The 17,147-nt window shown below is 39.2% G+C and overlaps 1 protein-coding gene and 1 non-coding gene across 2 annotated transcripts; both read left to right on the forward strand.

Annotated features, from left to right (window-relative positions):
• Positions 1 to 6,077: 6,077 nt before the first annotated feature.
• On the forward strand, positions 6,078 to 14,084 carry EIF5 (eukaryotic translation initiation factor 5). The gene is made up of 12 exons (XM_063290370.1): positions 6,078 to 6,218; positions 6,381 to 6,614; positions 8,378 to 8,657; positions 8,748 to 8,829; positions 9,497 to 9,669; positions 10,292 to 10,403; positions 11,417 to 11,562; positions 11,821 to 11,976; positions 12,116 to 12,277; positions 12,651 to 12,815; positions 13,327 to 13,464; positions 13,692 to 14,084. Exons 3-12 carry the CDS (start codon positions 8,586 to 8,588, stop codon positions 13,782 to 13,784), a joined length of 1,299 nt encoding a protein of 432 aa, XP_063146440.1. The 5' UTR covers positions 6,078 to 6,218; positions 6,381 to 6,614; positions 8,378 to 8,585; the 3' UTR covers positions 13,785 to 14,084.
• LOC134488690 (small nucleolar RNA SNORA28) lies at positions 10,559 to 10,683 on the forward strand. Its single transcript, XR_010067009.1, has one exon. It is a non-coding gene; the product is annotated as a small nucleolar RNA SNORA28 (small nucleolar RNA).
• Positions 14,085 to 17,147: the final 3,063 nt, after the last annotated feature.

Consider the following 17,147-nt stretch of genomic DNA (forward strand, 5'->3'; position numbering starts at 1 on the left):
ACATCAATATCACCTCATCTTTGTCTGTATAGACACTACGAAGCAACTGTTAAATGGATTGCTTTAATTATTGGCTGAGATTATCAGTCTTCCCAACAAAGAGGTCCTCCTCAACTCTGCCAGGCCTTCTATGCCTGCCTTTTATGCCTACTCCAGCCATGTTCAGCATCCAATCTTACATATGTGTTAATAAACAAACAAACAAGCCACAAAAACTATTATAGTATAATATAGCACATGAACAAATAAACACTGGTACATGAATGGCAGACTGTTCACTTCATTGAGACCGCAGCATGTGGGGAAATTGGTGTTTTCTTCTCCAACAGCCGCTCTCCCACCTCCCACTATTAGCCCCAGAGGTTTCCATAAGCTTGGCTACAAAAGTAGATATGCTCTTAACAGCAAGATTTTAATCTCAAATTATGAACTGTGCTTACTATCATCTCATAATACTCTCAGTGGAAACATTTTTTTAATGTAAAAAACTGCATTTGTAAAGTAGTGATGAAAAAATACAGAATTTTCAGTGTGCCCAGCTTCTGAGCAAGTAACATTGGCAGAATGATCTTGGACTAGTCCTGCTTCACAAGCCTAACTTGTCCCCCACAAATGCAGTCCAGAAAAAACAGGGGGTGAGGGCCTGGGTCCATATATAGTTGTAATCGAAATTATTCAATCCCCACTGCAAATCAGGTTGATTGTCAAAATGTACAGACTTTCAGCTGTTTGCAGTGAACAAATCAAACAAAAGCCATTGAAATGGCTCAACTCAACGAATGCTTCAAGTGGTGTCCCCAGAGTCAACTGAAAATGAAGCTTATAATGACTTCTCCAGTCTCAAAATTATTCAACCCCCTGAATAGAATCCGTCACAACAGCACACATGCAGTATGCAAAACAGGTGTTGTCTCAAGCACACCTGAGGCAACTAGTCAAGGGCTTCATTAGTTGCACCAGGTGTGCTTGAGCTGGAACACATGAAATACCAACTGCCTAGGGGTTTGTTGAGTGTCACGTTTGAATGCATGTTAGAAGTACATTATGGCTAAGTCAAAAGAATGGTCCAGAAAGGTAAGAGAGGAGGTCATCGTCCTTCACAAACAAGGAACAGGATACAAAAAGATAGCGAAGGCACTGAATATTCCTAGAGACACCGTTGGAAGCATATCTTGCAAGTTCAGAGTTAAAGGAACAGTGGTGACACTACCTGGACGGGGCAGAAAAAGGAAGCCGTCAATGACTGCAACCAGATTTCTGAGAAGGCAGGTGGAGAGAAAACCTCGGGTGGCTGCAGAAGTTATTTAATAAAGATCATTCTCTAAGAACCTGTCTGGTGCTTAGTCTGAACAGGACAGAGACAACATCATGCCGTCTGTAAGGAAGCTGAAGCTTGGGTGTCACTGGACCTTCCAACAGGACAATGGTCCCAAGCATACCTCAAATTCCACTAAGGCTTGGATGCAGAAGTAGTCCTGGAAGATTCTACAGTGGCCATCACAGTCACCTGACTTGAACCCCATAGAAAATCTCTGGTGGGATTTGAAGCAGCAGCACACAAACCCAAGAATATTACTAAACTGGAGGCCATTGCTCATGAGGAATGGGCTAAGATTCCTCAGGAACGCTGCCAGAAGCTGGTATCTGGCTATGCATCTCGTTTGCAGCAGGTCATAACACAAAAGGGTGCTCTACTAAGTACTGAAGATGCTTGCCATGAAGGGGTTGAATAATTTTGAGACTGGAGAAGTCATTATAAGTTGCATTTTCAGTTGATTTTGGGGACACCACTTGAAGCATTCATTGTGTTGAGCTATTTCAATGGCTTTTGTTTGATCTGTTCATTGCAAACAGCTGGAAGTCTGTACATTTTGACAATCAACCTGATTTGCAATGGTGGTTGAATAATTTCAATTACAATTGTACATCCCCTTGAGCATCTTGTAGGAAAAACAGAATATAAATGTAATAAATAATATAAAGTAAGATTCAAGAGTCACTCTTGAGTGAGATGAGCAGTGACAAAATGTGAAATATAAATAAATAAATCTTACAAACTGGCATTGCATTTTGAGAAGCATTCTGTATTGGTTGTATTTCTGATACTATCTTTAATAAAAAACTAGTGCTTCAAAACAAAAATAATGTATGTAATTGTTTTTCAGACAACTGGCAAGGTGGCATTGAGTCAGCAGACTTATTTCTTACAAACTGAGTGCTCCAGTATGCAGCAATGCAAACATTTTAGAAGGACTCTTTTTAAGTTAATAGCAGTTTATTAGTTGTTAAATGAACACTGTTTATGTCACAACATGGTTAAATCTTACTTCATTTTGTCATGCAGCATTCAGTTCAGAGTAGAATTCTCCTTTTGCACCATACAAAGAAATAATATTGGTAGGACTAACATTTCCTTCTCTGCTGTAACTGATTAAACAGAAGTATTGTATTATGAAATTGAAGGCTTCAGTAAATGCCATGCTCTGGCAGCTTTCTAAGCAAACCGGTTTTCCTGTGTTTCTCCTTGGAGTAGATATATTACTGGTGCAATATTGATCTTAATTTTTTGGAGACAGTTAAGAAATTGTTTAGTCTCCACCTAGTCACATGAAATATTTTGCCACATTTTAAATGTACATGTAAAGTCCCCTGTTAAATATTTTTAACTGAATGTTTTAACCTCTCCTGTTTTAAACAGCATCATATACATACTTGATTGACTACAGTTAACTGCCTTTAAAGACTTGCTGTTCAGCAGACTGAAAGAAGACGCATATCTAGAGCAGTAGCCATGATGGAGGAATCAGGTCCTTATCAGTCAGCTGCACTGAAAAGGGAAAACACATGTTCATTCTTTAGCAATCGCAAAGGCTGGTTCAGCTTTTTCACCAGTCCTATTTTACGTTTCATGTCACATCGAGAATGGCCACATCAGTAGTATTTTTCTTTTTGTCCTCAAGACAAAAAGGAACATGTTGCTATTGTAATAATGTCTTTTTTATATTCTCTCCATCCCTCCATTTGTCCAAACAAAAATGTACAAATCAGATCAATAATTGTAGACGATAATTATTCTTTTTCCCAAATGTTTGGATTCAGGGACAAGAAGCACCTACCTCAGGCCAGAAATACTTCAATTTTTTGCTGGTTATACATTCTTAATTAAGGTTGTCCCAAAACATTGTGGTGTCTGGAACATACATTCCAGACACAAAGATGCATACCACTATTGCAGGCTTTTTTCTTCATAGACCAAGATTAAAACAGTCAAGAGCAACTCAGAATCCACCTGAAGAATCTGACTTAATCACATTCTATGATTAAATCAAATTAAAATACAGATCCGAACGTCTTCTAAACAAACTAGTGCCTATGAAAAAGAATAAATAGGCACAAATGCTGTTATCAGGAACCAATCAATCAATAACCAGCGGGAGGATTTTAGCTGCTCAAGACACTTTACTGGGTTGCATGATTTATCACATAAGCCACAATGCCTGAGGCCCCATAACAGCATAAGCTCAAACTAAGCAAAACGGCATGACTTAGCCTTAATCACTGACATTAAGGTGTCCATTCTTAAACTTCAGTCCTAAACAGCTGAGCTCCAGCTTATGAAAAGTTCAGTTCTTTCTGTCTGAACAGAAACAAAAGGTTTAAAAAACAAACAAAAACCTCAGGTTTAAAAAACAAACAAAAACCTTAATCAGCTCTTCAATACCAACATCTCCATATCAACTTTTGTGAACTGCTTCCTTCAATAATACAGTTATCACTTTCTTTTCTCTATTTCATTTTCCTCTGACCTCATTATTTATAAATGCCTCTCAAGTGAATGTTATTTGTAGTTCAACATTTCATGCACTTCATGAAGTGGGATAAAGACCACGAACTTACACTAAGTTTTGCTTCAAGATTCTTTTATTGTTTACATTAGCACTGTTTTTGCACATATTAAAAGGGAGACTTACAGTATAAGAAAGCAATGAAATAGTATTGGCTGGACTATTTTATATACTTCCTCATAGCATCATTTTATTTGCATGCTGATTATTTTGAGTGTTAATGTAAACTGCCTTGAGTCTTTCCAATTTGGCAGCTATAAAAGTCTAATGAATAAATAAATAAATAAAATGTTATAGCATATTGTATTAACCCATCTGAAGGTTAATTATTTTGTTTGCTAAAATTCCAAAATTTTAAAATTCCAGAATTCCATGCATACTCTAGATATTTTCACATACGTGGAAATATGCAATCCCCTTCAGTAAGGCAGGAATCCATTTTTACTAGAAGCAATAAAAATATGGGAAAAAACAGATCAGGGTAACATGAAATTAGGACTAAAATAATTGTCTGTTCAGTGGTGGCCTTGGACAATTCACATAATTTTCCTTGGAGAATATGGGCTGGGAGACTATTATTTCATGTTACAAACAGAGCCATGAGATAAAGACATACTCTCTACGTATAATCTGAATAAATAACACAATACTCCATGTCAAAGACATAGAAACCACAGGGAAAAATAGTATTTGGTATTATTTTATATTATTCCCAAATAAAATTTCCCTGTTTTTTTAAGGCCTGTTGCAATTTTAGATTTTGGAGGGAGTACATGGGGGGAAAGCATTTTAAAGTTATTAGCAAATGTATGTGTTTAAAAGCAAATAAAGAGTTCGTGTCTCTTGGTTAAGGCTCTACAGTAAACTAGTGACAAAGAATAATGGTATAATGGTAAGAGATGGGAGATTGTAATAGAAAACCTCTGATGATTTCTAGGTAAGCTATTTTAATTCACTCTGGAAGAGCTGAATTGAGTTCTCAAATGTATTTAGAAAGCAGGCTCAAGAATTCAGTTCTCTAATCAATTTCTCCCTAATTATTTTCCTTGTGCTTCAAAGCACCTTGTTTTTCCACTGCATTTTACCAATATGCTTATAGTACCTACCCAGCAACTGCATCATCACATTCATTCTTTAAAGGACCCTACCACATTTATTTCTATTTTTAAAGGTATGTACTTACATGTCTACTTGATTATGAAAGCAGGAGTGGCAATGTTTTAAAGGCTGTATTCCTCTGAATGCCAATTGCTGCCTGTCAAAACCACTCAAATGACTGGGGTCAGATCAAGGCTGTGATGGCCTGGAGGCTAAGGGCCTGCACGCCATACTGAATACACACACACAAAATCTGAAAGTACTTCACATACAGTAATGCTAAAATACTTTTAACTATGTATAATCACTCGTATTTTCCTGCACACTACAGATAAACATGATAAACAGCTAAACTACAAGCGAACACCCGACAAAACTCTCATTTATAATCGTTTCACCTTTTACAACCTATAGACACAGGAAACACATGAGGCGAGTAACAGGCCAACTCTCGATACTGTTTTTTACTCAGCAGTTTCTTGACTAAATCCCAATACTCTGCATCGGAATACGTGCCCCCAAATACCTCCCCAATCTACTGCAGCAACTACTCCGATGAGCGTTCAAGGCAACCAGCCCTTCCTCGTAGGGTGTAGTGATTAAAGCATTGGACAAGATTGGGGACACCCGGGTTGAAGTCCGTCCTTGACCACAGAAACCCACGGCTTAAGGTTGGTCCAGTCGCTCTACGCCCAACTAAGGGGTGTTGTGGCAATAAAAGGAAGAGCGATCAAGCTACCTCTTGAGCCCCTAGAAGAAAGACGGGATATAAATCTAACAATTAAATATATTCACTTCCGGCCTTAAAAAGAAATACAAACATGTTTTTTAATGCAACAGTAGTATTCAGTAGAACAGAAGGCGAAAAAGGTACTCAAGTTCGAATACATTCCGAGAGTAAAATTCATCTCTTTACGTGCATCCCCCGCACGCGAGCTGATAGGAAGCCGCCCCCTCCCCCAACCGAGAACACTGACTCATTCTTCCCCTTCAGCGTAACTCTCGCGACATTCTGGGTCGCGTTGTTAAACGTGATGTCCTTTTGGGCGCTGGTATTTCTTCGATCGGCGGGGCCGACAGGGGTGGAAAGAAAAAAAGCGAATTATCAGGAGAGGTCGCCGAACATCATGACTGACAAGTAGCTGGAACCAATGAAAAAGAAGAACGGCGAACGATGAGCCAATACGACGAAGAGGAAGGCGTGAACTCTCCGGCGGCTGATTGATCCCAGCCCTGGCGACGGTGTTGTTCAGTCGGCGCGAGAACATTCTAGAGGTAGGTCCCCGGCGGCCATTATAGCTCTGCCCCTCCCCCTCCTTTAAAAAAATCCTAATGGTGCCGCTATGGTAGGTTCCAGCTCAGTTTGAATGTATGTGGGCGCGCTCCGTCGCTGTATTAACAATGCTGCCTCGGCTGATGGTCTTTCCCTTTCGGCAGAGTAACCGGCAAGGCTGCTCCCGCTGATCCCGCCCGCCTCAGGACGCTTGGACCCCCCTCCCCTCTCCTGGCGGTTGCGGCGCCCGCCTCCTCCGCCCTCGGTATCTCTTTAGAAAAAGCGTCCGGGTGCTCGGTGACACCCTCAGCTCCGCCATCGTTCTCCTCGCACCAATTCGGCTTCGTCACAGCCCGGGGCGAGCAGCGTTGGGTTTATGTCTGTATTGGACGAAAACGGTAAGTAAAAAGGAAGGGAGGGGGTGGACGAGAGACGTTGGGCTTTGGGGATGGGGGAGGAGCTCCCCTTGCTGGGGGGGGGGCTGGGTGGCGGGGAGGATGGGTAGCGGCCTGAAGAGCGAGGCGCTTGCGGGTCGTTCACTTCTCCCCCCCCCAACTCTGTAAGGGGAGGGTTGTTAATACTGGGCCGTAATTCCCGCTCTCGAGTAACTTCCTGGCGGACAGAGGAGCAGAATGCTGAGGATGAGGCTGTTGGGGACAAGGAGACAAGACACTGCGGTCGGTCCCTTCTTGAAACAGCCCTTCGGGGAGTCGTTACAAAAGCGGCGCTCTTTCTCGAGGCGGGGGACAAGGGAATCGTAGAGCGGACTTTGACCCCTGGATGTCTTGCATCGCATCGCCCTAAACAGTACGAGCGATGGGCCGTGTAGTCCAACACCTCCAGAAGAGTAGCCTGCAAGGGACGGCCTCTTCCCCCTCCTTGGACGAACGCGCGGCTCTACAAGATGGCGGCTGCCAGGTTTTCCGCGCCTCCGTCCTCGTGATTCGGGGGGGGCGGAGTGCGCGCTCTGTGGCGCAGTTCCTAAACCCGCAGTGTGCGAAGGGGGAGGGCGGGGGAGGGCGGCGGCGGCGGGCGGCTCCACTCAGGCGCTTTGGGGGGCTCGGAAAGGGGCGGTGGGGCGGGATGAGTGGCGACGGCACCGCCGCCCTCTTTTGCCGCTTTGTATCTGGGGCTGACTCAGTGCTTAATTGCTGCATTTCTGAGTCATTCCGACGCTAGGGTGAAGAGAGGGAGGAGTTCCTTTTTTGGGGGAAAAAAAGGAAGTGGGTTTATGCGCGATCGCTTCATCGTGGTTTTATCACTAAGCAGGTAAAAGAATTGAGTTCCTCTCCTCGCCCGCCCTTTTAGGATAATTTTTTTTTCTTTCCACTTCATTTGTATTTCATATAGTATTACAGGCACGTGCTTAGATCACGTGGTGAAGGGAAAGGAGGTTTGCTAGTTCTTTAAAATTCATCTTTCCCTAAGTTACACTTGGAGTAAATGGCTTGATTTTTTTTTTAATTCTGGTAACAGCTGTTACATTGAGGCATAGTATAATTAGGTAACTCGGATACTTTTTTGAAAATTTTATTCAGTTTTTTTTTAAAGATTTAGATATTCATTGATTCCCTCATCCCCATAAATTCCCAAAGTTCACTCACTAATGTAGTGCATCGCTGAGGTAACTATGCCTTGCAAATTGTAAGATGTTTTCTATTCTGCCAAAATCCAGGAGTGGTTAACAAATACTAACCAATATAATGGTTAATGAAACATTTGATGAAAATGTTTCCTCATAGCTAGCCACAGAGCAGTGAAATGTAATAAGCTGTAACTGTTACGAAGCCCAGAAACATGGTCTGCAACGTAACTGGCTTATAATTGTATCACATTCTTAGTGCTTTGAGCAAAACCAGCATTCACAATTCAGTGCTGTACATTTTGTTGAAGGTTCTGTGTTGAGTATCTCGTGTATAAAAATCATAGACCCTTTGGTCATGTTTGAATTCAAACAAAAAACCACAAATAAAGAATAAAACAAATACTGGCATTTGGGTATGAAAAATGAAGATTAAATTTAAGATGGTGCTTGCATAAATGGGACTGATGAAAAAAATGTTTTAAAGCAATATATATTTTGGCAAGTGATCATTATTAATCATTAACAAGTACTTCCTCCCCCCACACTATAAAAGCTTTTTTAATGTTAACATTACAGAGCTGTTGCGCAGCCATTGGTACCTGTATTGGGGAAATATAGCATACAAGCAAGAACCTCACAGCCTCAGTGGCGAAAATTTTTTCATGTCAGAGACCGAGAACTCTTGCAGTCGTTTATGTCATCACGTCTTCTCCAGACAGAAGATACCAAAAAGTTGCAATCAAAGATCTCTCCATCTTATTGATAAAGCTACTAATAAGCCAAAATGTCTGTCAATGTCAACCGCAGTGTTTCAGATCAGTTCTATCGCTACAAAATGCCCCGTCTGATTGCTAAGGTAGATACCTCACTATTTTTCTTTAAAAGTGGATTAAAGTTGGCACTTAATGGTGTGATTTCATACATTTAACTGGAGTTCTCTTTTCAGGTTGAGGGCAAAGGAAATGGGATAAAGACAGTTATCGTCAATATGGTTGACGTTGCAAAGGCGCTTAATCGGCCTCCTACGTGTAAGTTGTATATAATTTTTTGTTGAGCTTCCATTTTATTAGCAAAAACTATTTTAAAGTATCTTATAGAAATTGCAAATGTACTATAGTAAAAGAAAACTACTTAACTCATATTTGACTTCCAGAGCCCTACTTCATTTTCTCATCTTCCTCTCCCCTTTCAGTTTCCATTGCCTCCTGGAAGTTCAAGATAACTGTCAATAATGGTGTTATTGTCACTATGTCAGCCTAATACTCAGTTTTGTCTTCTGCCTCATGAAGTCAGCAACTTTTAAGTTAGAAAGGAAAAGCTGAGTAAATAGCTTGATATGGTAACGATAGCTAATTCTACTGTGTATAGTACTCTGAAGCAATGCATACTGCTGGTTTTTGTGGTATTCTGTATTAAATAGGGAATGTTGTTGATGTGCCACAAATTCCTGTTGTGGCAGAGAATTCTAAAGCTGGTGTTAAGATAACTGGTAATAGAATAAGCTATAGGGTTATTACTGCTTTTTCATGGGCAAATAAATGGAACAAAAAGTTACCCAGAGTTGGAGTTGAGTGGTGCTGAAATTGAATCAATGAATTAAATAAACGAAATAAATTTGCAGAGGGTTAATCCGAATGGGTGTGGAAAGGGAGTTGATGGGAAGCTTCATGACTAATTTTTCTCTTTTCTTGAAAGATCCCACCAAATTTTTTGGTTGTGAGCTGGGAGCGCAGACCCAGTTTGATGTTAAGAATGACCGTTACATTGTCAATGGATCTCATGAGGCGAATAAGCTACAAGACATGTTGGATGGGTTCATTAAAAAATTCGTTCTCTGTCCTGAGTGTGAAAATCCTGAAACTGATCTGGTAGGTGATGCTTCTAAAATGCTGAGGGTTTATAAAGAAAATTAGGTTATATTAAGTTAAAGAACAATATTCTGCAATCTAGTTTCAGCAGTCTCACTGAAACAACAGCTTTGTATCTGGTCAGTCCTGAGGTTTCCCAGGAGAGGGCTTACTAATGCCACACTAAATTCTTTCAATAAAGGCAGGCAATAAATACTTGGGTAAATGTGGCTAATTAGAGGACAACTTTTTAAACAGAGGAATACTTTGGTACTTAAAGAACAAACAGTATGTATGACAATAATACAAGGTAGGTCATAATTATATACCAAGTTACCTGTGAGTAAATTTGAGTAGATTTTGTAGTACATTAGTTAAATGCTAAACTCTCAATGTCTAGGTAGCTCTAGCCATTTTAACACCTGCAGTGATTTAAAATAAAATTTTCAAGGATAGCTTTAAAAAAATGAAACTATCAAAACAAGGTCCAGAATTTTCCGCACAAGCCAGTTACGGTGTATTGCTTACTTTGTGCTGTTCCATTTTTTTTTTAGAAAGGGCTATAAAATGGGAGGAGGCAGCATATAGAGTTATAAATGAGATAAAAATAACTGGTATTAAAACTTTTGTTCTCTTTTGGCAGCATGTCAATCCTAAGAAACAAACTATTGGTAACTCTTGCAAAGCCTGTGGCTATCGAGGCATGCTTGACACAAACCATAAACTCTGTACGTTCATCCTTAAAAATCCACCTGGTGAGTGAATGTTCCTCTTGATTTTGGTGTTGACCTATAAATGATGAATAATATATTTCCTACCTAATTGAGGCAGAAAACTGGAGGAAATTTTTAGATCACAAAATGTGTGTGTTGGACCTGATCTGGAAAACTGCATGAAGACTTTGCAATGCAAGCAACACTCTGTGGTAGATAACTTAGTTGTCTATCTCAATTTAAGCTTGCAATACTAACCATAGCCTGACCTATTCCAGTGGTCTTTATAAATGAGGCCATCTGTTATACAGACTCTAACAACATGTTGCTGGTGTTCTCTATAAGCAAACACTGTATATTCTGGACATGGACTGTATTAGATACATTCACAGCTTCATTTCCAACTTTGTAATACTGCCATTGGAAGTAAGTACCTATGGCTGGGCAGATATTAGTGGCAATTCAAGTTATGTGCAATCAAGACTGATTTAGATGAGTGTTGTACATAATGATTGCTTGATGTCATTTTCCTGTTGCTTGAGTTTTTATCTCAGATTATTTTTTTAAAAATGAAACTAGAGTGTTCAGAGTAGGTTGATTACTGGAATGCTTGAGCTGGGAATAAGCTTCAGTGGGTTTTCTACATCTTTGGAAAGTCCAACGTTTGGTTTCTGTTACTCGCTAGTCAGCTCCTCACCTCTCTTGCCTACAAGGGTCTCTACCAGAGTCTTGTAATGCCTGCATTATGGAAGATGTAACTGTACCTAGAAAAACATCTTAATAATCTAATGGCTAAGAAATTATATATGGGAAGTCAAGTTGTTACATATTCAGACTGAACTAAAAGTTAAATGTATAGGCTTTATAATTGGACAGACTATGGTTCTGCAGTTCAGAAAGTTGTACAGGAGCAGTCTGATTTAAATAAGGCTCAAGAGTGTACCCAAATAATTTGAGATGATAGCCACTGAAGTTGATTCTGTAAGTTAAGAATGGTTTGGATGCATGTCTGTTAAAAATCATTCATTTGATTGGATTCTTGCTAATGTTCACAGAGAGCAGCGAGTCTGGTACAGGCAAGAAAGAGAAAGAAAAGAAGAATAGAAAGGGCAAGGATAAAGAGAATGGTTGTGTGTCTAATACTGAGACGCCGCCACCACAGTCAGCACCACCAGAAGAACTTAGTCCTCCAAATGTAGTGGTAAGTAGATTTGGCCGCATCAAAGTGAGTAGTAAATGTATGGTTTCATTGTAAACACTGCTTTCTTGAAGATGAGCTTGTATTTATGGTGACCTTCCCCTGAAAATTAGGGGAAGGAGAACATGTCATTTTTAAGGTTAATTATTTGGGGAAATAACTAGTTTTGCTTTGTTTTTCCCGGAAAACACAGTTGAAGTTCTTGAATCTTGCATATCTCTTAAAGAAAACTGGTGTTAATTTTAACCTTCTAAATTTCAGGAGGAAGAAGATGACGACTGGGGTGAAGATACCACTGAAGAAGCCCAAAGGCGCAGAATGGACGAAATCACTGATCGTGCAAAAGTTCTCACATTGACTGATGATCTAGAAAGGACAATTGAAGAAAGAGTCAATTTACTATTTGACTTTGTTAAGGTATTTGACTATACTTCATTAAGAAAAATGGTATGTGCGTGCATTTGTCAAACCATCAGTGTTCTCATTTCATAAACTTTTAAGTTGAAATGGGATAAAAATATATTTGATTTAAAACAAAATGTCTTTCCTTATCCAGAAAAAGAAAGAAGAAGGTGTCATAGAGTCTTCCGACAAAGATATTGTGGCAGAAGCAGAAAGATTAGATGTTAAAGCTATGGGCCCCCTGGTGTTGACTGAAGTCCTCTTTGATGAAAAAATAAGAGAACAGATAAAGAAATACAGGCGCCATTTCTTGCGTGTAAGTTTTTTTGTGCCAAAAACATTCTTCTGAGATGATGGGCTTCAATCTGATTCGCTACAGAATGTGTAGAAATTTGCTTCATATCCAGGATGCAAACACTTGATATCAAAACTGGGCATTATGCTTTTTTGTTGGTGGCCTTGATATTTACTATATTGGCAGTTGAAGGTGAAAGAAATTTCTAGACTGAGCGGGGAGGATGCAGAGAACTTAATTCTTCTCTCAATCTAATACACAAGGGTGTTTTGGCATTTACCTGGCTTATTTTGTTTGTGTGAAATTTTGCTGAGTTATATGATGAGGCAAGTGGATTACACATGATACTAATTTACACCTGCTATTTCCTAATATATCCTGATTTACATTTTAGTTCTGCCACAACAATAAGAAGGCCCAAAGATACCTTCTTCATGGCTTGGAGTGTGTAGTAGCTATGCATCAATCACAGCTGATTTCTAAAATTCCACACATCCTGAAGGAAATGTATGATGCAGATCTTCTGGAAGAAGAAGTCATACTGAGCTGGGCAGAAAAGGTCAGTTTTTTATAAATCAAGGCAGCTCTTGCAAGCTATAATTACTCTCTTAACATTTGAAAAATGGCTTGCATTGCAGGATTTTTGCTTGGTAGAACTTAATTGTTGATGCTAAAAATGAAAAGAAAAACTACACCCCAAGTAAAATCTTTATAATGAAGGGGGCAAGGTCAAAATAATTGTTATTTTCTGATAATTACATTTATACGGCACCTTTATAATTCCTTTAAATGTTGGGATGTATGAAAGGTTTTGAGTGAAATGGGTTAGAGCTTGAAGTAGCTGTTCTTTGGGACAGCTGTTTTAAGTTCAAGGGAAGATTTCCTGGCTAGAACATCTGTTCCAACCTTGGAACCAAGTATTTCAGTCAATTGAAGCAGTATTTTGAACTTAAAACTTCACATTCTAACCATTTTGTACAGTCTATAAAATGTTACTGCTTGGGTTTAAAATACCATGCTTAAATAAATCTGTGCATAAACTTGTTTCAAACTTTGTTCTGGTGTTTTAGGCCTCAAAGAAATATGTTTCTAAAGAGCTTGCCAAAGAAATTCGTGTCAAAGCAGAGCCATTCATTAAATGGCTGAAAGAAGCCGAAGAGGAATCATCTGGCAATGAGGAAGAAGATGATGAGGATGAAAACATTGAGGTGAATTCTGAACAAGTGTTCTTTTCTGTATGTATGTGAAGCTCTGATTTGAGATATTTAAACGTTTGTTAGGTTGAAAAGGAGTTCCTGCTCTAGTGCTTTGCTGATGCCATCTAATTGAAGTGATCCAATAATACATTAATACGTAATAATTATGTAGAGAGATAAAACACCTTAAATGAATAAGAGATCAATGTTGCTCTGGCTAAACTTGCCTGTTCTTGCAGGTGGTGTACTCCAAGACAGCCAGTGTACCTAAAGTTGAAACAGTGAAGACCGCAAGCAACAAGGAAGATGACATTGATATTGATGCTATTTAAAATGAATCGACCTAGTTTCCAGCGTTACAATGCATACTTCTCTGCAACTCTTGCCAGAAGTGCAACATATGTGCACAAGCTATAATAGCTATAAAAATCGTGCTATACTTACTGAACTCAAATGTATGTTACCATGACTGGTATTTGTAACTAAGCTTAACAGATGAGAGGAGTTAATACACCAGCAGACTGATCTAAGTTTGCTGTATGGCATGTTCCTTTTAAACTTGTATTGGATATAAATACTTGGAGCACATTTATACAGTTGTGAAAATAAAGGATTTGGTTTTGGAATCTTCAGTCATGAAACATTTTAGTGTTTTTTTCACTGCCATGATAGGCCATCACAGCCTAATTTGTGCAATAGTCTGAAACTGGGTTGTATGTGCGAGCCCACTTAATCCCCATCTGAGCAGCTTTCCTGAATGTTTTCTCACTTGGTAAGATTATGAGGAGGAGAGGGAAGTAAATTGGGGATACTGTTAACAAAACCTGCCTAAGGTACTCAAGTGGCCTGGATGTTGACTCAGCTTCAGGCTTTAGATTAGTATGTGGTTAGGATATCCATATAGAATAGCTATGAATTACGAGAAATAAATTTATGCTCCAAACAAAAAGGCTGTATGGGAGTTCTGTGGCCAACTTGGATTTAATCTATAATGTCTTTTTTTCTTCTAAAAACTGCATATAAAGCATGCAGAACTGGGCTTGTCTTAGTACAAATGTGATTGCCCTCATTGCAGTTTGCAAATCACTTGGGTATGTCCCTACAGAGTCACAAGCAACCACAAGGATTGAATTTTTCTAAAAGTCTTTATAGTGCAGGAAAAGTGGAATGCTGGCCTAGTCACTGCAGGTATTTGTTTAAATTTGTAGCATTTCAACATGGAAAAGGTACAGTTCAGTGGTAAGGCAATAAATATTCCAGTAAGTGCTAATAGACATTTAAGTGCAAATTAAGTGTATTTCTTGTGTGGTGTGAAGCCCATTGAGCCAGTAGTATTCATGGGGATAATAGCCAGTATTAATTTCATTGGGGTGAAAATCGGAGAAGTCAAGTTAAATTATAAACATTTCATGCTTATTAACCTTAAAACAGCAAGAAAAGTTGTAAACCAGGAGCAAATGAAGACTTGCTAAAACCAGCGGCTGATTTCTTCAGAACCATGAACCAATCTACCCTATAATGTCTGGATGCGTGATCCTGTGCCACTGAATTCTCTCCTTTTTTAAAGTTAGGAACACAACTAATTATTCCATTGTGGAATTAGATTCCAAAATGATAAATTCTGAGGTAAATATGGTCTGTTTCAGGGTTAGAAGTTTTCACAGGCTGTTCTGTACACCTAAGAAGCTTTTATGGTTTTCTCTAGCAAGTTCACCTTTGACTACTTAAAGGGAAATTTGCCTTAGGTGTTTTTCTTGTTGCCTACTAATAGGCAGTGCAGAGGTTGGATCACCTGCATTCAATGCATGTGTGGTTTCTCCCATCAAAGTAGCTATTAGGGGTGAGCACAATGGGAAAACAAAATTTGAATCCAAAACCATGTTCCGGAAGTCCATCAGAGCATACTTGATTATCCATGGTTCAAAAGCAAATCTTGGAATGTTGTCACAGGTTTTGGATGAAACAACCATAGAGATCTTTGGATAATTTTGCAGGGCAAGTATGGAAAGACTATTAGCATCATAGAAAAACCCTCAGCTGTGGCTTTTTACTGTTACCTGGAATAACTTGTGGTTAATTTGCAATAAAACTACCCCATTTCATTCTGTGTATGGTCCAAAACACAATTCAGCCATGGACCACCTGAAGTCAGAAAAGAATGTTTTGCATGGCCCTACCACTCGGAAATAGCTGAGTCAACATTTGGGAAAGTAACCCTTTCCCCTAACACTTGCTGAAAACCACCCTTTTCCCAAAGCTGCTACTGTAATACAGGAAATTATTTCTGCAGTTTAATTATTTTCTACTCTGCAGCAGAAAAACAATATAGAAAGAATGGTTTATTTATTTACCCTGTTAATTATAATACATAAGTATTGGCGATTCAAAGGTATCATTTAATTTGACTCAAAAATGAAAAAAAAAATACTGTAGATATCTACAAAGAGAGCTTCCAGGAAAGGAGTTCTGTCTTCTGAAAGCTGAGAAGAACAGGTTTCTGTCTAAGAAAATAGCCTTTTAGGACATGATCAATTTAAGGATGGTGTAAAGATAGAAGTTCACAGTTTGAGGCCAGAGGCTGCTTGTTGCCCTAGAAGTCTGGTCTTCGTTCTTTCAAAAATCATATTAACGACTTCTGGTGGGGACATGGCTGGCTGAACAGCTGTGTCTGCAAGCTCCATGGACAGAACTGTCAGTGGTGGGTTTTTTTTCTTTTTTTGGGCATGGGCAGGTTTATTCCCGAAGCCCAAGAGTGTTTTCACGAACAAAGAAAACACTCGGAATCTTCCCATTTGTCCTTTGGAACAGCAACTTGTAGCCTGAGAATCACAAACAGCATTCACACCAATCAGGTAAGAGCTGTCAGGAGGCCAGGACATCATTTCCAAGCCACGCTGTAGCCTCAAAGAGACACTAGGTCGAGCCACCCCATTTCTAAATCACCCAATTTATATATTTTTTAAGTTATGTACCCCAAGAGAGACTTTCTACAGCAAGGAGAAGTGATCTATCTTGGTGCTTGTCATTATCTTGGGGATTAATTTTCATTTTTTTTTAAGCTTTGGCTTGTTTTCCCATTTGGATATTAAGGAGGACTGAGAAAAAATAATTGTCTCCCTGTTATTATTTTTGTATTGAATTTCAAGGATTTAATATTTTCCTACACATTGAATCTGCTGTTTTGAATCTTCAGTTCTCTGTTCATTTTTCCAGGAGCTGCTTGTTAGCATACTTTCTCTTATGTCAACAACTTTTGGAGATTTCTCATTAACTCATTAACTCCTACTCTCGCTAGTCAAGTATCTAGGGGGCACCAAAATCTACTGCCTGAAACATGGAGGATCTCAAGGAGACTTTCTCAGAATTCTGTTGTGAGCTTCGCTGTGAGTTTAAACAGATCTTTCATGATACCTGTCAAGCTGTTTTGCAAGATATTCAGGACATTGCAGAAAATATTAGTTTTAAAATATGTCATCTGGCTGAGGATGTCATGGAAGAAGATGGGGATTTTAATGAAGATAGAGTTGCTTTTACTGACAGTCAAATTGAAGCTTTTGTTGAAATGCCAGGCGACAAGTATATTTTGGTGTTGAAAGGGTTAAACGGACAGTCTGACTTGCAAATTACAAATGGAGTTGTTTTTCAGAGGGAATGTTATGGGAAATATGAGGCTCTGTTCTGTGGGAGAAGAAGTA

This window comes from Candoia aspera, chromosome 1, assembly GCF_035149785.1.
Source record: "Candoia aspera isolate rCanAsp1 chromosome 1, rCanAsp1.hap2, whole genome shotgun sequence".
Taxonomy (NCBI): Eukaryota; Metazoa; Chordata; class Lepidosauria; order Squamata; family Boidae; genus Candoia; species Candoia aspera.